The sequence below is a fragment of the Nannobrachium achirus genome (assembly GCF_963921795.1).
Source record: "Nannobrachium achirus genome assembly, chromosome: 3".
NCBI classification, from domain to species: domain Eukaryota; kingdom Metazoa; phylum Chordata; class Actinopteri; order Myctophiformes; family Myctophidae; genus Nannobrachium; species Nannobrachium achirus.
In genome coordinates this window covers 11,445,126-11,468,296 of record NC_137812.1, presented here as the reverse complement: position 1 = coordinate 11,468,296, position 23,171 = coordinate 11,445,126, and the positions used below count along the sequence as shown (strand labels likewise).

General features: G+C 41.6%; 1 protein-coding gene across 1 annotated transcript in view; it reads left to right on the top strand.

Annotated features, from left to right (window-relative positions):
* Window positions 1-17,164, top strand: part of LOC308281863 (STE20-like serine/threonine-protein kinase) — an 88,759-nt gene extending 71,595 nt beyond the window's left edge. The window contains exons 15-20 of the mRNA XM_080722189.1: window positions 4,044-4,173; window positions 6,538-6,662; window positions 10,068-10,259; window positions 12,266-12,391; window positions 12,975-13,088; window positions 14,317-17,164. Coding sequence (XP_080578315.1) covers window positions 4,044-4,173; window positions 6,538-6,662; window positions 10,068-10,259; window positions 12,266-12,391; window positions 12,975-13,088; window positions 14,317-14,463 — 834 coding nt within the window. The 3' untranslated portion in view covers window positions 14,464-17,164. The remainder of the gene's footprint in view (window positions 1-4,043; window positions 4,174-6,537; window positions 6,663-10,067; window positions 10,260-12,265; window positions 12,392-12,974; window positions 13,089-14,316) is intronic.
* Window positions 17,165-23,171: the final 6,007 nt, after the last annotated feature.

Here is a 23,171-nt window from a genome sequence, read left to right as displayed (position 1 = left end):
CTCTGAACCCCTAGTTGCTCCCGGTGAGCAGGTTGGTGCCTTGCATGGTTTCCTCTGCCATCGGTGTATGAATGTGTGTGTGAATGGATGAATGTAATGCACAATCTATGTAAAGCGCTTTGGATAAAAGGCGCTATATTAATGCACCATTTACCATTTATAGTGATTCCATTCCATGCATGGTTAAAGTCTCATTCTATTGACACCCCCCCATTGTTGGTGGCTACCATGGCAACAGTCCAAACAGGAAGTGGAACCCCAGCATGTGACAGATGCCATCATGAAACATAATAAAGATGAGATTACCCAACCTGACGTGGTAACGAGAGCACTTCGGCTGTGTTTGTGGTGTATTTTCAACGTCCTCTTCTTCCAACTGTAACCACATATTTTACCTATCCGTAACTCCAAATAATAAAAGAGTTTAACCGCACACTCCTAGCTGCCGATGCAGATTTTATTGAGGAGAGAGACAGAAAAGCAACCAACGTTTCGGACAGACTAGGCTGCTTTCTTCAGGGCAGCATAGATATTTGTCCTCCCTTGCTGTTCACTTTGCTCTGTTTTTAGTACTATCTGGGATCTTTTTCGCCCATCTGAGAGTGCAGTGCGGTGTTTTATACTGTCAGGCGAACAATGCAACTTTTAGTCAGAATTCAGGCTTTTGCAAATCCCGCCCCATTCTGCCCTGTTACTATGCTGGGACATTAACCCTGGGCACATTGTTTTTATAGTGGCAGTGAATGGGATTTTTTTTTTTCATAGCCTCATTATTGCAATTTAAAGTATCAAAGGAAAAACATCTAGGTGATATTAATAAAAAGGGAAGACAAAGGTACAGTAGTTACATTGCAAAACAGGGGGTTTCCCCGAAAATATATGTTTTAATTTGTTTAATCCCAGTGGGACAGAATAACTATTGCAGATTCTTTTATAGTGGAAGTGGATGGGATTTTTTTTTCCGTCATAGCCTCATTACAGCTATATAAAGTACCAAAAAAAACACATCTACGTGATATTAATAAAAAGGGAAGAAAAACGTACAGTAATTACATAGCAAAACAGTAATTTTCCCCCGAAAATATATGTTTTAATTAGTTTAATCCTCTGGATCAGAGAGAGAATAGAAATAGAAAAAGAAAGCGCATTGCATCTTGGGTAGGAAGAGGAGAACTATAATCTGTTCTCCTCACATAATAGGCTGGCTTTTCGTAATTCTGCCCATTTAAAATATATGTACCCAATCGTAACTAGTTAGACCATTGATAAGGTCCATGTGAACTAGTTTGTTGAAGCTTATTCATTATGATGAGCGAGATCGCCCCCTACTGCCGCGGCCGTACTGGACGAAGGTCGTGCTCCGCACTGCGGACAGTTGCTGAAAGCCTGAAACAACATTCTCCACTGCACAAACTCCACCCCCGATAGCAAAAAGTGAATGGTTTTTTCTGGTTGGCCAGTCAGGGAGTCTCAGGGACCAATTAGAAGGCTGACAAACGGTGAATTGGGCATAGGCGGCGCAGAGGGTAAGTTCCTGAATTCCGGGGAACTCTCCCTAGTCTTTACATGGCTCTGGGTCTACCTAAGCTGCACGTTAACATGTTTCTCCAGCCCACATACCAGCAGCACACGACCATGGTAAAGTTGCACTTGAAAAAGTTACATTGTTCACTGTTATCTGTCTATCTGCTTCTGTGTGTGTGTGTGTGTGTGTGTGTGTGTGTGTGTGTGTGTGTGTGTGTGTGTGTGTGTGTGTGTGTGTGTGTGTGTGTGTGTGTGTGTGTGTGTGTGTGTGTGTGTGTGTGTGTGTGTGTGTGTGTGTGTGTGTGTGTGTGTGTGCGTGTGTGTGTGTGTCTTAGGGTGTTAACAGCAGTGTAAATGTGTAGGAGGATATAATGTATTGTGATCCACAGGGAGTGGCTAACATTATGATACGGTCGTTTCAGTTGTCTTCCTGTGCCGTGTGCAACACCTCCATACAGGAAGTGTGTGTGCGTGCGTGTGCGTGTGTGCGTGCGCTAAGGCTGTCACAATTATTACATAATCGTCTAATCACCATTATTTGACACAATCGCAATTCTTTTGTCATAATCATCATAATCGTTATTTTCAAATATTTTCAAAAATAGTGGAAATAGCAGATCTACAAGCTCACAACGTGTCGCGATGCAACGCGTCGTGAACTTCTAGATCGGCTATTTCCACTCTCAATGTTCTTTTTTAAGTATAAAGTTGTCAAATATGTCAGTCATTTCTGTGTATATTTAGGTGTCATATCTGCCATGTGCAACTTCAAAGCCTAAAAGCCAAACAGAAATGTAATTGTCAACGACAAAAACACATTTATCGTTAATGGTGGCGACACTCGTTAATCGCAATTATTTGAGTGACAATTAATTGTCATGTATAATGCCATAATCATGACAGCCCTATGCGTGTGTGCGTGCTTGTGCACTGCTCTTTGAGCCCATCTCTGTTATCTCTCTCAGTAGCTGTGGGACACTAGACTGACATGCATGCAGTGTGCAAAAAATCGAACCTCTGTTCGAAGTGGAGCTGTGTGTGTGTGTGTGTGTGTGTGTGTGTGTGTGTGTGTGTGTGTGTGTGTGTGTGTGTGTGTGTGTGTGTGTGTGTGTGTGTGTGTGTGTGTGTGTGTGTGTGTGTGTGTGTGTGTGTGTGTGTGTGTGTGTGTGTGTATTGCAGTTGATGCTCAGGGCAGGCTAGACTCAACAGCACCTCTCTGGTCACCCAGGGTTACTACATACAGGCTACATACAGACCCACCCACCCACCCACATACCCACATACCCACCCACATACCTACACACACGGCCACGTATAGGGGAGCTTGTGTTCCACACAGCTCCAAAAAGTGATGGCTGCATTGGCTGATGATGAGCTTCTAGCGAGCGATCTTTGTGTCCAAAATTAAACCCTTCCCCAGCCATCCCAGACATCGCTGAACACAAGTTCTGCCTGATTAATCTTCTATTTATTTATAAACATGTTTAAAAAAAAAAAACAATGCCCCAAAAGATAACAACAGCTGGAGCGCGATCGGTACGTGTATATAGTTACACTATTAGAGGTCGCCGAACTTACTTTCACGACGCTGCAGGGAGATCTCCATTCATTCGCGTGCGGCGAAACAGGGAAAACAGCGATAAAAAACGGCGCCCGAAAGTGCATTACATCCACGATCCACTCATTATGCAGCCTTTATGTCACCTTTCGTCTCATCAAAAAAGACAAGGGAAAATGCTAGGCTAACGGCTGGTCCTGTAGTGAAAGTGCACGGAAGAATGTGTCTGCAGACTGCAGGCCAGGAGAAGGACTTCCGGTCACATGGTAGAAAAAATGTTAACCCTTTAGATGGATCCCTAAAGGCACAGAGAAGGACGGGCGATCGTTTTTTTTTTGTGATAATTATCATTAATTTCATTTTTAATGACCTAGTCCGGAAAAGTCTGGTCGGCTAATTGAGCCTTCAAAGGAACTACGGGCAAGTACGGCCGGGCTAGCAAAGTGTTAATAACTGGTCAGAAAACTATAACTGATGGTTTTATGGATATGGTTATTGTTGTTATGGATTTTTGTCCCCCACTAGCAATCTTCAATCATTTAAGCCCCATTTTATTCTGAGGGTATACATTATTACATTTTTCGAAAATAGTAAAAATAGTAGACCTGCAAGCTCACAATGCGTTGCATCGCAGCACATGATCTGCTACAGTATATTCTCATGTTTTTGAATCTTTGATTTTAGAAACTATTATTGCGACCGTAGGTCGCATTTACTATGAAAACCTCATGTGCGTCGGCAAACCATGCCTCATGTCACTCTCCATATATGGCCAAGACGGAAGTTATTTGTGTCACGGCCTCTCCCCTAGCACCACACACGTAGACCTGCCTATAGCCCAGAAGCATAATGTCCCCCTTGGCTTGGGGCGGTGATTCCCTTTTGGATAGATATGTGGTATCCTATGCAAGGTTAACATTTCCTCTGGTAGTTAATGAGTGTCTCTCTCTCCTCCTCACAGGAGCAGGAGTTCCTCCAGAAGCAGCAGCAGGAGCTGGACAGCGCTCTGAAGAAGATCATCCAGCAGCACAAGCACGAGCTGGCCACCATCGAGAGAGACTGTCTGAACCACAAGCAGCAGCTCCTCAGAGGTACGCCGAGGACGGACGCTTCATGCAAGACACTGTTCATTGACCCTTTGTCAGCCTTCTGGTTGGTCCCTGACTGACCAACCAGCAGGCTCTTTCTGTCTTATAGTTGTTTATGTAGAATCTTTCTTTAACATCATTTTTGGAGGGGAAAAAAACATATGCCCAGTCACTACACTGCACCTGAGATTACCTTTTTACTGACACCAAGTTTAATTAAGAATTGAATACACAGAATATCAACACGAAGCAACTGAAAAACACATAATTTCAACGGTAGTGGATGGAGAGACAACAAAGAAACAGCAACCTGACAATTCCGACTAAAACTATGGCGAAAAATAGCAGACCTGCAGCAGATAACCGAGTGTAAATTCAGGCATTATGACATAGTCGACTAAAATCGTATGATATTTAGTCGACTAAAACAAACATTTCAGATGACAAAAATATGGCTAAAACAAAATAAAAACTAGAAGCAGTGCTCTTCCGAGCACAGGTCTCCACCAGGCCGTGTGTCCTGGTGGTGCTACTGTATAATAGGCCAATGTAAAAAGGGTGGCATATGTTCTTCACCATAGATCTTTCATGGAAATCGGACGCTGCATGCATGATTTGAAGCATTGTGTTCCAAAAATGTGTTTTGCTAAACTCTACCTGCTGGTGGCGCTATAACAGGCCAATGTGAAAAAAGGTAGCATTTGTTCCTTGACCTAGTGGGAATATGTGTGGCAAATTTCACGGTAATCGCAAGCTGCGTTGATGATTTGAAGCATTTTGTTCAAAAACTGAGCAATCCTGCAAACTTTGGAAGCTTATATTAGCCAATCAGGATGGAATATGAAATATCAGACGGATCTGACTTGATCACATGACTATAGAGATACTGTGTACCGATTTGCGTGATTTTTGGATAAAATCTCAAGGAGTAATATCCAAAAATGTGTTTTACATAAGTCGGCCCAAAGGTGGCGCTATAAAAGGCTGATGTGAAAAATGCAGGGCAAAGGTTTATCCTTAGTCTCTAGGGAGTGCGCTTACAAAGTTTGAAACTGATCGGTGGAGTTATAGGTAAAACCACAAATCGGCCTGTTGTAGCGCCACCATGAGGCTGATTTAAAAAAAATTAAGTGTCATTTCTTCCTCGGCCTAGTGGGAACGTGTGTGCGCGATTTCATGATAATTGCACTTTGCGTTTGGGATTTGAGGCATTTTGTTCAAAACGGCTCAATCCTACAAACTTTGGAAGCCAATCTTAGCCAATTAGGAAGGAATATGCAAAAGCGGACAGATCTGTGTCGATCACATGACTGTCGAGATACTGCCTACCGATTTGTAGGATTTTTGGACAAAATCTGTAAGAGTAGTGCACAGAAATGTGTTTTGCGAACATCGGCCACTAGGTGGCGCTAGAAAAGGCCCATTTGAAAAATTTAGGGCAGAGGTTCTAGATTGGCATCCAGGGAATGTGTGTGCTCACTTTGGCAGCGACCGGGCCAACGGTGACTGAGATTAGCTGCACACAAACTGCGAGGACACACGGACGGACGGACGGACGCACGCACGGACGCACGCACACACGGACGGACGAAGGGGAAAACATACTCTCCCCCAAGCCTTCGGCTGGTGGAGACAATGAATTGTGTTTTTGTTGATGAAAGTCCAAATCTATACCAAGCCAGAAAATCTGATGTTGGCTGCTGGTCTGAACACATCAGATAGTGTGGCCAAGATGTTTTATACACGAGACACTAGGGCTGTCGGTCAGAAACCTCGTATATCCAATTTTTTGGAAGGAAGTGAACTTGTAGATCTGCTACTTTTATGACGTTTTTGAATGTGAATCCTGAAAAGTAACAGTCTTGGACATATGAGGTTTCCACCCAACAGAGACGATGTGATATCACATCGCAAACTGTCCTCTCTCTCTCTGTCTTTCTCTTTCTTTCGCTGTCTTTCTCTGTCTCTCTCTATCTTTCTCTCAGCATAATGCCTTAGGCTGGACTCACACATATGCGTGAAACATCTTCTCCTTATCGTCTGAGAATGGCCACTGGGGGCGCCGTACTAATGCATTGTCAATGGAAGGTTGTTTGTTTTTTTGTCGTTGCCGTGTCTCAAGCTCAACCGCAGCCTGTCTTTTGGCCAAGAGACACGGCAACGACAAAACACCAAACAACCTTCCATTGACAATGCATTAGTACGGCGCCCCCAGTGGCCATTCTTAGACGATACGGAGAAGATGTTTCACGCAAATGTCTGTACAGCGGCTTACAAGTAACTTGCTAACATACGGCTGTGTGAGTCTTTTTGAATGGTTTCTTGTGAGCAGTGTCTGACCCTGTGTTGTGTTGGGCCTGCGTTCAGCGCGAGAGGCGGCCATGTGGGAGCTGGAAGAGCGCCACCTGCAGGAGAAGCACCAGCTGTTCAAGCAGCAGCTCAAAGACCAGTACTTCATGCAGAGACACCAGCTGCTGAAGAGACACGAGAAGGTGCGAGGAAGATGCTTTTAAGTTTGTGTTATGAATTATATTTCTGTGTGACTTTCTTGTGGGATATCAAGATTGTTGTCTGTTTACTGAATGATTGTTTTTCCGTATTATTTTGTCTTCGTAAATTGCATCTAGGTTTGCAACTATTGATAATTGGTGTGTTTTTTTTTTTTTTTTTTTTTTTTTTGTTTTTTACATATTAACACCCATTCCTTGCGAACTTAAAATATGGATGTGCGCTAAAACTGCCGGGAAATAGCTATATTTTATCAACATGATAGGGTATAATTTCATTGTTTTCAAAGCCATGATGATAAACCACCACAAAAAGACCCCTAGAGTGCGCCATCGTAACACTAAAACCTTCAGAAGAAACCATGTTTAAACCATGATTAAAGGATGGGAAAGTGACGTCGCTCCATTGACTCACAATGGGAGATCCGCGGCCCACCATCTGGGCTCAATCCTGTTCAATTTGTGCTTGATCGTCTAAAACCACCATTGGTCTGGGCAAACGGAACGTATACAGACGCCACACAGAAAATTTCCGAATCAAAATCCGACCTAGTGAAGCTGCGTAAGGGTCGGAACTTCAGTCCGCACATCACCACCCCCTGTTGGTGGGTGGTGTGTAGTGTGGACTGAACCCGGAGATATTTTATTTTATTTCAAGCGCGCCTGAAGAGCGGGCGCATTGAATGGGCCAATCAGGGCTGTAGACTTGAGGCACGTGGTATGCTGGTCCGGTCCCAGCCCCCTCCCTTCGGAGCTGTTCTGCCCACGTGAGATTCCGTAGTGGACTCTGATTGGTGCTCTTCTGCCCACGTGAGCCGCTAGTGGACTCTGATTGGTCCGTGAAAACTGTCATGGCGGAGTCAGACTCGACTCGAATTATTTTAATAAACAATACAATAGTGCCGTTTCATTACGTTTTAATACCATTTTGCACTAACGTAAACATGCAGTCATATAATATGTTATGAGAAATAACGTATTTTTGCAATGTCACGCCGCGTCGCCGTCGGCGACACACGGGGCTGTGTATGTGTGTGTGTGTGTGACGTCAATAGGCTTTACCCCGCCCCCGCTGAAGTAGAATCGTCCCCAGGCTCAGACTCAATCCCAAAACGAAGTGTGTGATTGAGTCTGGCGCTTGCAGTCAGGCTAATTGTAAACAGGAAGGCCTGGTTTAGCGGTGACGTCATAATCGTATCCTTTTTTCACGGTCTTGTGTTATTACCAGCTGAAGGTAAGGAAACCGATTTGCTCCGTCTATTAACCCAAATAAAAGCTTAAACAATGCTTTTATATAAAAGTCGATTAAAGTCGATCGGCAGGGACGTCCATAATAACAATGTCGATCTATGAGTCGACCGGCGCTAAGTGAGTTAAGGAATCGATTAAACTCTTTATTTTAGACAAAAATAAATAAATTCTACAAGCTCTCAAGGCTAACAATGTTGTTGGCTTGTTAGCTATTTTCACTAAAGCTGGCCGCACACTAGCCGATAATCGGGCTATTTAATTACCCTCCCGACAATCGGGCTGCCACCGACTGAAACGGGCCCGACAATCGGGCATGAACGTCGTCTAGCGTGAGGTCTCACAGATCCACTCGGAGCCCAGCCGAGTGGCTCGGAGGACGATCGGGGGTAGCCCGACTCTTTTCAAACATGTTTGATATTTTCCTGGATCAGTACTGGTCTGGAAGACTGGAAGGGCAGCAGGGGACTGAGAGAAAATAGGTACAGCAGCCGCTGATAGATGCAAGTCTCTGAGCATATATCTGACTGAGTGACAGATCCATCTCTTTTTTTTTCTCTCCACCTCTCCCTCTGCCACTCACTCACTCACACACACACACACACACACACACACACACACACACACACACACACACACGCGCGCCCGCACACAGACACACTTTTCATAGCGTCCGTCCGTCCATCAGGTTGTATCATGAATGATTGGGATTTAAATTAAAACTCAACGGCAGCGCATATCAAACAAACAGAAGAAAGACCGCGACCAGCACACATCCCTTGCAAGTAGGTGGGACGTTCGCGAACGAATCGAGTATTTTGAACGACTCTTTGAAATGAACGATGGCATCCGGTTCGCAGTAGGGAGCCGTTCCTTTCTAATGAACAGTGGTGAGAAAATAGCCTACTGCAATCAATGTGGAAATACTCTAGCCTGACTGCAAGCGTCAAACTCAACACACCACACTACCACCCACCAACAGGGGGTGGTGATGTGCGGACTGAAGTATCAGGCTAGAAATACTCTGCCACAAGTAGAGGTTTTTGGAATGTTAATATACTTGAGTAAAAGTACAAACGTATTGGTATCATTCAACATTTAATTAATGTAGCCTACAGAGTACCAATAGTAGAAAGTAGGCAGAATGTCTTGTTTCACAGATTTTCCAATGAATAAAATGTAGAAAAATCTTTTGAAAATAGCCTATCTACAAGCTCACAATGCAACAAATGGCAGTTATGTAGGCCTACCTATATATGGCAGAAATAAATGTATATAGGGTTGAAGTTATTTGTAATTATATCAAAATCTACAAAGTAACTAATGAGCCAGTCTTTTGAACGGCTCTTTGAAAGGAACGGATCCCAAAAATCCTGATCTACAAGCTTACAACGTGGCACGGGACAGACACAGTTTGGTCTTGGAGATCTTGTTCTGGGTGCGCTACACAGTCATACGACTAATCATAAATCAGGCACCATGAGAAGGACGGAGCAGCACTTTAGCGCAGGAGAGAGAGGGGATGTCAGAGCTGGATGTACATGAAACGTGTCAAAGTGAACTCATATCGTCAAAATAGGACACAACTTCCATATTGAAGCTTTTTTTTTTCGTTGCGTGAGGCGGTGTTGTGTGTTGAGTCAGTGGATAACGTCATGTGTTTGTATGTGCGTGTGCGTGCGTGTTGCAAAGCACAGCTCTCAGAACAGCCCCCGTGGCATCTTGTATTCATTATATTATGTATTATTGCTGTGTTCGAGCCCGACTCAATCGGGATAGAATCCTGTAGCGTGCGGAGCGCCCGACTGTTCAAAACGGCTAGTCTGAGCCCGTTTAGATAATCTGGTAAAATTATCTGAAAAAATTATCCTGTAGTGTTTAATTATACCCGATTCAGTCGGGCCCGATTATCTTGTAGTGTATTGCCAGCTTAAGGGGCTATACAGTACTTGGTCCTCTCCCGTTTTCCCTCCTCTACACCAAATATCCGATCTACAATCTCACAACGTGGTGCGTTGGGGACCCTGTAGATCAGCTATTTTCACTATTCATGAAAGAAAACGATCATTGATCACAATCGAGTCAAACGTTTGAAACGGTGATTACGCCCAAAATTAACCCAGTGTTCTCTGTGTGCTGCAGGAGATGGAGCAGATGCAGCGCTACAACCAGCGTCTCATCGAGGAGATGAAGAACAAGCAGACCCAGGAGAGAGCCAGGCTGCCCAAGATCCAACGCAGCGAGGCCAAGACGCGCATGGCCATGTTCAAGAAGAGCCTGCGCATCACCGCCGCCACGCTCAGCCCCGAGCAGGAGAGAGACAAGATCAAACAGGTGAGAGAGGGAGAGAGAGACGAGATGAAACGGTGGAGACACAAAGAGTCTTTTGTGTCTCCATAAGGGACTGCTGTTGGTCATTAGCCTGGGTGCCAGCCTGTTCGCTCCGTTCCGCGATTTGTTTTGTCTCTCCGCATCATAGTCTGGAAATGATTCAGTTGACTCGTATCTCGGAACATCCATTGTGACGTAGGCAACGTCGTTGCTGATTGGCTGTTGTTCCAACGAATCAGGGTAGGGTTAGGGTAGCCACGTCATCAGCCAGCCAATACACACTGGTGTATCACGCTCTGACATCACTGTGATGTCAGGGCAATATTAAGCCCATATCTAACAGGACTTCATATGGGAATGCCCATACAGTATATGGAGGAGGACAGCCCATATCTGTGTGGCTGGTTCTACAGACAGGGATCTCCATATATGGGCATAAAAGGGATTGTATGTACTGTATGATGTCAGATGTCATAGACGTCATAGGACATAACGAATAACTGAGTGTTTGGGGTCTCAAAGCATATCTTCATATACAGTACAAGGATCTCCATATTAGGGATGTCACCGAATAATCGATTTTCGATTAATCGATCAATTAATCAATAATAATCGATTTTAATATTTCATAATCGAAAATCGAAAAAAATATTATTCTTTTTTTCTTTTTTTTTCTTTTTTTTTTAATACTATTTTTTGGCTTAGTTAGTTAGTTTCAACCAAAATATAGGCTAATAATTAGGGGTGTAACGATACATTTTAATAGCGATTCGATACATATCACGATACATGGTTGACGATACGATACATGGACGATATTGGTTAATTCATGGTGATACGATACGATTCGATTCAATGATTTAAAATCGATATAGTAACTATTTAGCAAAGAAATTAAATATGTGTGAAAGGTGTGGATAGTGCAGGTTTTTAAGGGAAACATTTACTATTATGGTTATAAATAAGTAAACACAGTGATTATCCGCCAAATACATGGTCATTGTATATTGACAAACCTGCACCTTGACTTGAACCCAGAGATTACACACATTTATCGATAGACCAGAGTAGCTATATGGAAAGGAAAAGTAATTAAACCACTCCTTTTAAAATTTTCTTCTTAAAAATGCTAAATACAATGCACAAGTAGGTAGTATCGATACAATCGATTCTTTGCACTGCCGATTCGATACGATACAAAATAAAACGATTCGATTCGATTTTAGCTGTTTTCATTTCGATATACTTCGATTTTTTAAGTTAAAAACGATATTTCGGTACAGTTACTATATCGTTACACCCCTACTAATAATAGTATTAATGATAATAGTAAATGGCCATTGATTTATTATTCACACCAGCACCAACTGTAAACTGTAGAGTGAAGTGGCAGCTGCCTGCTACACACTCCCCTCCTCCCCTGTCTCAGACACAGGTGTGATTGATTCAGGCTTGATTGTTTGGTAGCCATCATCAAAGAAAAGGGGAAAACAGCGCCCTCTGTATTGTAAGCGTCACAGAATCTGTTCTTGAGAGATTAGGTGAACAGTACATTGACACACTAAAAAGAAAGATGAAGAGTAGTAGTTAGGCTACCAATTACCTGAAGAGCCATGTTGTACATATGTAAATGTGCATTGAAATCCAGTAAAAAAACGAAAAACAGAAGAAAGAAAAACGTTTTTTTTCTTTTTTTAATTAAAAATAATAATGAATAATCGATTATCGATTAATAATCGATTATTGCTATAGAATAATCGATGTTGATAAAGGTCCATTTTTGACAGCCCTACTCCATATGTGGGTACCAAGGGTCTCCATATGGGTAACTGGTCACTGGCCAGATGGCCAAGACCCGGCGCAACCTCGCCCTTTAGGGGCCCTTAGGCGTCTTACTGGTAACAGTATGGTCAGTTTGGTTCATGTGGTTGATACCAGTTCTATGGGTGTTGCTGTGTGCTCAGTTTATGTGGTTAATAACAGTACTATGGGTGTTGCTGTGTGCTCAGTTTGCAGCCCAGGAGGAGAAGAGGCAGAAGAACGAGCGTCTCCACCAGCAGCAGAAACATGAGAACCAGATGAGAGACCTGCAGCTGCAGTGTGACGCCAACGTCAGAGAGCTGCAGCAGCTACAGGTATACATCACTCACACACACACACACACACACACACACACACACACACAGCAAAACCTCTTATCTTCATATTTAACTCTTATTGTGCCAATCCCGAACTAGTTCGGCTTTATTTGGACCTTATAAGGGTGCCGATCCCGAACTAGTTCGGCTTTTAAAAAATATATATATATCTTTTTTTTTCTTTTTCTTTTTTCGAGCCGGGCCGCCGGCCGTCATCTGTTTACACGGCCCGCGAGAGCGTCGCACCGCCGATATTTACCATCCACTCCAATGCAATCCAGGATCTTTAGAGCTCATTTTCTCTGTTCCATGCATATCCATGAGGTGTGCAAGGTTTAATCATGGCTAAATCGCCGAAAATAGGGCTTCTAAAATGCTTGGTAGCCAATAGCTAACTTCAAGCTAACTTCATCCTGTCCCTGTTCATGACACAAAGGAAAGTGTTCAGGCGCGTCATGGCTTCGCACGGCTTGTGCATATACAACGCTTGTCTATGAGAGATTCTATGGCCATTGGGCGCCCTCTAGTGGTGAAAAGGTGGCACTGAATGTGTTAAAATCATATTCTCTGTGTGTTTCAGAATGAGAAGTGCCACCTGCTGATAGAACACGAGACCCAGAAGCTGAAGGAGCTGGATGAGGAGCACTCTGCCGAGCTGAAGGAGTGGAGGGAGAAGCTCCGGCCCAGGAAGAAGGTAATATAGGACTGCCACTATTATTAGTCGGTAGCGCTGTCACATCACAGCTAGAAGGTCCTAGGTTTGATTCCCGCCAGGGGACGCTGTGGGTGTTGGGGGTGTTCTCTCCTCCACCTTGGCTCTTTTTATTATTATTATTATTATTTTCTAATTTTATTTGATGTGTGTTGTTGTGAGCTTGTGAGCTATTTTAGGCAAAGGGGTTTAGTGTAGAGGGGAAAAAGAGCATACTAAGTACAGTGTGAAAGGTCAACCCCTAAGTGGGGTTGGCAAAAGGGCCAACCTGTGTGGAGTTTGCATGTTCTCCCTGTGTCTCCTAGGGTTGATACCCTCACAAAAACATGCAGTAATCCTGGTCTCTATACTGCCTCCCCCTGGCCAGCCAGCGTGCCTGATGGAGGGGAAAGGAACTGGTTGGAATAACGTGTTCCTTCCACGCGCTACGTCCAACCGGGGAAGCTCCCCCATGTCAGGAGATAAGAAGCGGCTTGCTCACTCCTCATCCACTGAAGGAAGCATGAGCTCAGTTCGGGGCTCTCCCCAGGTTGGCAGAGGGAGAGCAGAGCCCAGGATTACAGTTAGGCAACTGGCAGAAACATGGTGAAAAATAGATTACAAAAGTGTGGGATTAAAAAAGAATGTTTGTATAATCGTCCAAATTCATTCAAATGTATCCATTATCCATATATAAATTGGAATTTACCAATAGATCACAAAGGCTGTGCAGGTAGAACACATGACATGTCCCTAAAAATACCAATAATCTCAAAACTTTTTGGCATCTGCCGCTTGAATTAGGTGACTTGATTGACATCAAGAAAGGCCTGTCAGCTCCCTTCACAGCTTTTTTAGCAGGAAAAAACCCAATGTAATGCTTTGTTTTCAAGTGTGTGCACACACGTCGGTAGCATTATATTATAGCATAAGTTATAAAAAATGTTTCCCCCCACTATGTCCCATTCCAAGTGTGTTTGTCTTATATGTAATGCAGGCGCCGCTATTCCAAAGCCCCCTCAGGTGCATGTTTTAAGTATGTTCAGCAATGGGATAATATTTTTTAGGGTGGGTAGATCTTGTTGAGCTTGACATTTTAAAAGTAATTCTCAATTCACCCCTGATGTTTGATACGCTAGTAGCTTTCTCCTCTTCTGTTAAGTGTTTGTTTGGTAACTCTGAAGTAAAAACATTGTTTGTGAATGTATTCTTTTTTTCTTCCTCCATGCAGGCCTTGGAGGAGGAGTTTGCCAGGAAGCTGCAGGAGCAGGAGGTCTTCTTTAAGATGAGCGGAGAGTCCGAGTGCCTTAACCCCTCCAGCCAGAGCCGCATCTCCAAGTTCTACCCCATTCCCAGTGTCCACTCTACAGGCTTTTAGTTCTACCCGATTCCCAGCGTCCACTCCACAGGTTTTTAAAAAGCCTGAGACCTACTTGGGTTGCGTGCCGGAGTCCCCACATAGTCTCACAAACGATCAGAGATCTCCACGTATACTGATGAGTCTTGGCTTGAACCAGGCGTCGACGAATCGCCACTCCTCTGGCTTCTCCTACTGAGTGCTGTTCCTAATGGCCCAGCTGATGTCGCTATTTCACCTTCTACCAGTACTAATACCTTAGTCTCATGTAGCCAGACAACTATTCCACAATCTCCGAATGCTATATAGAGTCTGGACCTACAGCTCCTGAACGACGAGTAATGGAAGCTGGCATTTCTGTTCACGAAAATATATTTTAAAATGTCATTTCTGCTAAGCAGCAAGCTAAATAAGCTTAGATGATTTTTATTTATATAATACTAAATGTGCGCGATGTTAAAAACGAAACAGAAGGGGGGAGGAGGCTTCGCTTCTGCTTTAACCGGATACTCACCGTTCTTTTTACGTTATGCCAGACTGTATGACGGGAGCATTTCCAAATCGCGGAGTCAACAGTCTGGCCACGCGAGACTAGTACCTTAGTAAACCTTTTCATAAAAAACATCATGATTTCAAACCCTAGTTTAAAAGTCCTTTTTAAATCGTCATGATATGTGTTTGGTAAATTATGGTCCCATACATTTTTTAATTAATGATAAAGTAGGGTATGTTTCTAGGGTTTCTTCTGGTTCTATAAACCATTTGAATAACCACCCTAGATTCTACACAGTTTTTAGCCTTGAATATCCGTAGGCAGAGGTCTCTTGATTGTCTGGTTACACGAGACGATGTCCCACACTGTTGCGGCGTCGCGAAAATAGCCGATCCACAAGCTCAAAACACGGTGCACTGCAACGTGTTTTGAGCTTGTAGATCGGCTGTTTTCCGTGCGAAACTGCGGCACGCAACCAAGTACAAATCAGGCACAAGTTTGTCCTACACACAGACATACTGTTACACGTACCGTTCCCTTACACACAGTATATATATTTTAATAAATTCTTACGAAGGTGAAATTGCACAAACACACACAAACAGTCGTTCTGGAGACCGTGGGACATTGACGTTCGCTCGTGAAGAGACGAAGACTCTTTGGGAAGATGGAAGAGGATTGGCAGTCTCTTAAAAACCACAGTATTCTTTTTTAACCCGGTTCAGTGTCTCAGGTTGACTCTGATGCCACGCGTTGACCCCTCTTTGTTTGGTTTTATTCTTTCTCTGTTTATACTTTTTTTTTCTTCTCCTGTTGTCAGTGATTCTTTACCGTGACCCCGTGAAATGAAGGCCGTAACGCCGGCCAAGTGAAGGATTTAAAATTCAGTATTTTGGTACCACGGCTGTTTGCCATCAAAACCACTAAAGTGAAGTGATTTTCTTTTTATGCCCATTTTATTTTTTTAAATAGAATTTGATGAAGAATCTAGTGCCTGTAGCAGTTGACTTTACTAAGCTTTTAAATCTGAGCACTTACGATTTTTCTTTCCATAATGTGTTTTTTTTTTTTTTTTTGTGCTGCTCAATATTTCTCAGATTAGAAAGATTTGCACTAGAAGAAAGGCTAGCATTTTTTATAACGTCCCGATCTTGTTTTGTTCGATATCTGTGGCAAATGACCATATCGGTTCCAATTGATTTGAAGCAATAGCAACGCGTTGCGCTATACCCTGAGATATTGGCACTAATGTGCTGCGATCTTGTGGCACATCGGTGTCAGTATCACGGTAAAGCAATTTGAGCGTATCATCGCTGTTATACTGACGGACAGACATTCTGTAAATTAAGTTAGATAAATAAACACGACAGGTATTGAGCTACCATTATCTACTGTTGTTCACCACTTGTATGATGAAGTAGGGCTTTAATTTACGAAAATAACTGAAAAAATATTTGAAATATGGAGACGCAAGGTTTCTTCCCGACAACGACAATGCTAAACGCTGTTACCGGGAGATGTATGCGTCTCAGCCGATCCCAATGCGAGGTTGTAACTACCTGTGGTCTAATAGGAAATAAAATGTTCTTATATGGTGGATGAAGAGCACATTTTGTAATGACTCCTGTCATAGTCATGATGATGATACAATATAATATTTTGTATGAAATCGTACATATCTCTTTTTAGCATACATTTTAGTTTACAATGCATTTTGGGTTGAATTGCCCAGTCTTATGCATGGCCGTCAATGCAAATCTTTTTTTCTCTCTCTCTTCAGGGTTTCTTCAGCATGCCTCAAGCTAGGGCTGGGTGATATGACTTCAAATCGGTAGCACGATTATTTCAAACTTTTGCCTCGATTGCAATTAGAACACTATTTTCTTTTAAGTGTGATAATAGCGGATGTACAGTACAAGCTCACCCCCACCTCAAGCCACCTTTGTACAACAAAGTACAGTGCAGAAAGTTAAGTGGTTAATCGATTATTAAAAATTATCTCTTGGAATGTTGTCTTGTCGATTCGTTGATATATAAGGAATTAAAGGACAACTTCGTTTTTTACAACAAGGGTTCATATTAGAGAAAATAAAAGATGTTAAAATGTTTTCATTTACTTCTTTCTATCGTTTTAGTGGTTTTAATGATTTTGCAACAATATTGCTCTCAGAGCACCTTAAATTATAGAACAATGTTCAATTTCTGTTCGGGGGGGAAGTGAATGAAAACATTTGAACACTCGTCTTTTATTTTCCCTAAAGACTATCTAAAATATGAACCCTTGTTGTAAAAAAAACAAAGTTGTCCTTTAAACAATCAATATATATATAAAAAAAACTGGTTATAAATGTAGCTTTTTCAAGATTTATCTATTTTCTTATTTTTTCTTTTATTGCCCGGCCCTACCTCAAAAGCACATCTGTGAAATTCAGTTGCCTTGTTCTTGTGCAACGAGTGGGGGGAAATGGTGGCAGCCGTTCTGCTTCTGGGCGTGTTGTAGTAGATAATGGTGTTTACATTCAGAGACAAGGTATTCACTGTTCAAATGACAAGAAGGATGTCACTGTGGTGTCATGATTAAATGCCAAGACTGTGTCATGGCGTTGTGTTTAGTTTAGTTTAGCTTAGTATGGATCTATATTCTATAGAGATCTAGTTAGACCTGTTATGTTGGTCTGTATCGTCAACAGGGTCACACCAGCCTATATCGCTTGGCTTTTTTCCACTATGAAGGGTTCCATAACCTGAACCTTTCCAGAACGGTTAGTTTTAACTCCTTATAGTTTTAAAGGGCCATCTGTTGTGGAGGCAAAAGCCTTGTATTCTACTGTACTCACTTGTACTGGAATGAAGGATGTACAATATCGTATTAGTCTCTCTTGCAGTTTGTTGTTGTATTTGTTGATAATGATACAACACAGGATTCCAGAGCACACAATGTTCAAGACACCTGCAGTCATATGGATGACTGTGTAAATCATGGGTCTTCAACAGGGGGTCCAGGAGTCCTAGGGGCTCCTCAGAGTTACTACAGGGGGTCCTCCAAATCTTTGTGTGATAAGAACTTTATTTTTTCTACACCAACCACTTCAACCCTAGTAGGCTATCCTTATTTTGAGTGGAACATTAGCCTAGAATAGCCGATCTACAAGCTCACAACGCCTCGCACTGCAAGGCGTTGTGAGCTTGTAGATTGGCTATTCTTGGCAAAGCGGTATGGTGTGTAGAGGGAAAAGAAGAGCAGAATTGACAGTTCAAGTAGTTCAATGTCTAAAAATACACATTAAACCATGAACAACCTACACTGATGATATTGTTTTCAAACAAGTCTATGCTGTCTAAGAAATCTATGAACATTTCTAATCTGCAACACAATTTTAATACGTAGTGGGGTCCCTGCTTTATTCTCAGCTAAGGGGTCCTTGGCCTGAAAACGTTGAAGACCCCTGGTGTAAACCTTCCAGTAATTACAGGAGATAATACCAAAAATAGTAGTTACATGGGTTTTGTGCAGCAGTAGCACAGTGGTGTGACTTTGCTTTAATGTTTTCTTCCAATGCCTCTTCCTACGATAATGTTGCTACCAGGTTTTATTATGGGTTGACCTGCATGGCTTTTTGATTTCCTCTTTATTGAAATGATTATACCGTTTTATTAGCTGATAGCCTTAAAGAAACATATCGATATACTGTGTACTGTAACCTTTTTGTAGGTCTTTGATCAAGCTCTAGGTTCTGCGCCAATTTGCCAAGTGAATTCCATTCACTGATTTATTGTTATCCGAAATATTTCGTCATATTTCATTATTTTATTAAGACGTTTACATTCTGTTTTTATTCAGACTCTTAAGCTCGACTAAATTCAAACCATTAGCAAAAATAATCTATGTGGGCAGATTGGCCATCTATTCTTGACCACTTTCAACCCGATGTCCCTATCTTGGGCATGGCATAGGTAATAGTATTTTTTTAAATAGTGAAAATTGACGATCTACATGCAGATCAGCTATTTTTGCTATAAATGGAAGACAGTTTTAAAGTATACAATAAGACTGGTTAAAAGTCTATCAGTAAATAAGTGGTTAAAAGATTCATAATTGTTTTTACGGCTATGAAATAAAATTTCCAACAGAATGGACCTGACTGGTTTAGGCCATCATGCCCTTCGATTGGTTCATTTCAGTGGTTCTCAAAGTGGATTCCAGGGACTCAGTGGGTTCCTTTATGGGGGTCTAAATTGACCCCTTCAAGTCTGTAACTCTGACAGTGTACAAATGGAACCAAATGGACCCGTTAGGGTTCATGTGTACACTGTCAGAGTTATGAGGAGACCTTCTAAAATGTTAAAGTTTGAGAAACACTGGTTCATTTGATCATCTCGTTGCCTCCGATTTGGCTATTGAAATTGATGTCTCAAAGCTATCTAATGGTTGGTCCATTTAGTTATGTACAAAAATAATGTGAACTGTGCGCTGTGCGCCTTTCACCACATGAAGATTCTCGGACAGTAACTATTTATGCGGAAACTGATCTGTACCACAATATCTGTGCAGCAGTTTATACGATTATTATTACACGTTTGCTGCAATGCTTAAATTTCACTCTCAACCGTATAAATCTGCTTAATCAGTACTTGTTCGGTTTTGTCGACTTCCAAAATAAAATCTGATTATATTCTTTGAATGTTTATTGTGAGAAATAGACGAGCTTCTATACTGGAATCGTTATGCATTGTTTTAAAGGAAAAGTCGGTAGTTTTAGAATGCTTGTTGTATAAAGTAGAGTTGAATGGAACTGTAAATAAACACTTATCTTTGATATTTGTGTGATGCTTTATACTTATCCTTCCACAGAGTAATAAATGTATCCGTGTTTATAATCTGAGAAATAAAGACAAATATGAACCAAACTTTATTTCTCAAGTGAACAACAATTTAAAGAAAAGATACATCTCATGAAAGACAGTAGGTCTATACTTTGACATTTTCGTGAAAAAAGGTTTAGTATAAAAAAACGTTATTTTTAATCAACAGAAAAACTCATCAGAATTAGCCAGTAGTTATGCCCCTCCCCTAAAAGCTTTTGTCCAATGCTTTTTGTGAGGGGCATAGCTACTGGCTACTTCCAATTCTGAATACAATAAAACAAACACACTTAAAACTATACAACATGATCCCTGATTTCATTTTCATTCATACTATATACTATATCGGTACTAGAAATACTGATCGTACAAAATCCAGTCATACATTGCACTGAATCAGGGCTTTTCAGCTCAAGACCCAAAAGATAGATTTGATGTATCCCCAGGACCCACATTTACAGGAACGTAAGCGCTATGTTTTGTATTTACTAGCTGTGGAAATGGCCAATCTACTTGCACAAATGTTCAAGTAGATTCAACGTGTTTTGAGCTTTTAGATTGGCTATTTTCACCATTTGTTTTATTTTACATGGATTTTATTTTTATAATTTTTTCTTCTGGATATTTCTTGTGAAAATTTTGAGATTTTTATATAAAAGAAAATTTTTATTTATTTTTTGTTACTAAAAGTACTAAAAGTACACCGTCTCTTAATCTCAACCATCCTCATTGCTCACACCCATGTTACCTATCAGTGACCGTTGGCAGTTGAATCGCATTAGCTTACAGCGTTCTTGTGCCATACAGTACAGTGTGTGTGCTCTTTAATACATGGAGTGATGGTCATCTCAGACACCCGCACTCCTCCTCTTCCTCCGCGTAGACACCAGTGTGGAGTCTCCTGATGGACAACAATGAGCCAGGGTTTGTTAAGGTTGTCAGTATGCTTTAACTATTGAAAAATAGCAGATCTACAAGCTCACAGTGCGGCACCGAGTGCTGCGCTGCAAGCATGTAGATCTGCTATTTGAAAAAAAATCGCGAACATTTGTGCAAGTCTTTGAATATTTTGGCCCGATTCTATAAGTCAGTGTTTCTCAAATGTTTTCTAGGGGTACGTACAGGGGCGGTTTTTATAAACTGGGGGCTCCCCACAAAGGTAGTAAAAGAGGCCCCCCCATGAGCGCTCGTGAAAAATATGTATGCGCGAAAAACAGTATGCGCGCGCATGCGAAACGCAGGAATTAAAAATGCCACCCTCCAATTCTGAAAAAGTGATGATTTAGCATGACAAGACAATGAACTTGACAAGACAATGAAGAGCAGAGGAAGCCTATTTGTTGTCATTATGGTTGGTTTTAAATACCTAACCACAATCATTTTGGATCTATTTGATTAATTTAAGAAGAGTACAGTAAGGTAAGTAAGGTAATCAAAGGTATATAGAGTAGGCCTATATGTGTATTTTTATACAGGACATATTTGATGCAGGACAATAATTATTTTAATAACAATAAGGGAATATCAGTGAATAATAATACTTTAAAATTTATATTTTTACAATTTCTTTTTAATTATTATTTTTCAAAATTTAGATAAAATAATTTATTTTCTTAACATCATTCATTTTCAAGCCTAATATGCCCGCCCCTGGGTACGTAGGAGTACTGCAGGGGGTACGTGAGGAAAAACTAGAAAATGGCTATATGGATTTTACTGTATGGTTAATGATAAAACATTGACACAGTTTGTGTGAACCTGCTCATCTGTACATTTCTAAACCACATTACATCAATTACTCCCCCCCCCCCCCCCCCCCCCCCCAGTTGAGTTATAAATGTTCGCTTTAAAAATACATATATTCAATTTCAAAGATTTGCACACATTTCTATGCAGCGCAAATGACACAATATGGGTCCTTGGCATGGGTGTTGCCATCATAGATTGTAAAGGCACCAGAGGATGCTATTGGCTGCCAACGGTCACGTGCAACCGCAGAGATACATGGGAGAATGTGGTCGGAGCCTCCCGAAATACAGCACACAAAGAAGAACACAGCCGGCTGGTATTAGTTTAGTTGGCCACGCCCCCCTCAACTTTATCATCAATTTTAACATAAATGGGACCTTATTTTCACAAAACGCATATAATCGTGATTGAAAGGCAATTTTTAAACTAGCGATAGGAACCATAAAGTATTTATGAAAATGTTAATTAAGGTTAGAAAACGAAAGGGGAAAATGAATGGGGTCCAATGGAGAACAATTCTTTTTGCGATCGGCCGGGGGGGGGGGGGAAACAGCGCAACTAGCGGCCAATCATAGGAAGTTTTAGTTCCGTATTGGGCTCATTTTAAATCGGCGGAACAATGCCCCTGAGAGTGTGATGATAACTCACCTTTCTCACCCTTCTGTCCCGTCCGTCCCGTCCGTCCCTCCGGCCCAGGCTCACCTGTGCCAAGACAGAGTATTAACCATTTAGACCTGAAAAATACCTTTAAAAAAGTCTTCTAGATCCTAACAGTTTTCCGAAAAACCTATGTTTCAATGTCAGTGGTTCTCAAACCATTCTGAAAATATTTTGTTCCAGGGACCAAGAGAAAGACGGATTTGCGTTACAAATGTCTACTTTAAAAATTACTCTACTTTTCAAAAATAGCAGATCTATAAGCTTGCAGTGTGCCACTTGGTGGCACTTGGTGCCGCGCTGTGAGCTTGTATATCTGCTATTTTTAATAGTTAAAGCATAAAATAATGATTAAAGTGGTGACACAGATACTGTATGCGTTCCCACCCAGTCTAAATTAGTTAAAGTATAAATGAATCCCCAGTCATCTGGGCTACTTTTGTCACTGTGCTGTACATTTGCACATACGTAGAATTGTTAGGAACTGCTAGGAGCGCCCAGGGGGCAGTTAGGGGACTGCATATGTTCTCAACATCGAGTATCATGGTAAGTAGGCCTATGGTGTAAAGTAACTGATCCAGGGACAATTTTTAGGTATTTTACTTCTTTACTTCTACTCCACTACATCTCTGAGGAAAATATAGTGCTTTCACTTTTCAATTTGTCCATTTGAAAATAACCAATCTACAAGCTCTCAACAGCATCGCTGTGAGCTTGTAGATCTGCTATTTTTAAAAGATCTTTTTTTTATATACATGCACGATCTGCATAATGAGTACTTTTACTTTTGGTACTTTATAAGTACATTGTGATGCCAATAATTTTGTACTTTTACTCAAGTACATTTTTAATACCGGAATTTACATTTCTGCATTGCAGTATTGATACTTTTATTTAAGTAAAACATTTCAGTACTTTTCCCACCACTAGTCAGTATCATGGCCATGAAACTGACCATGATGTCCAA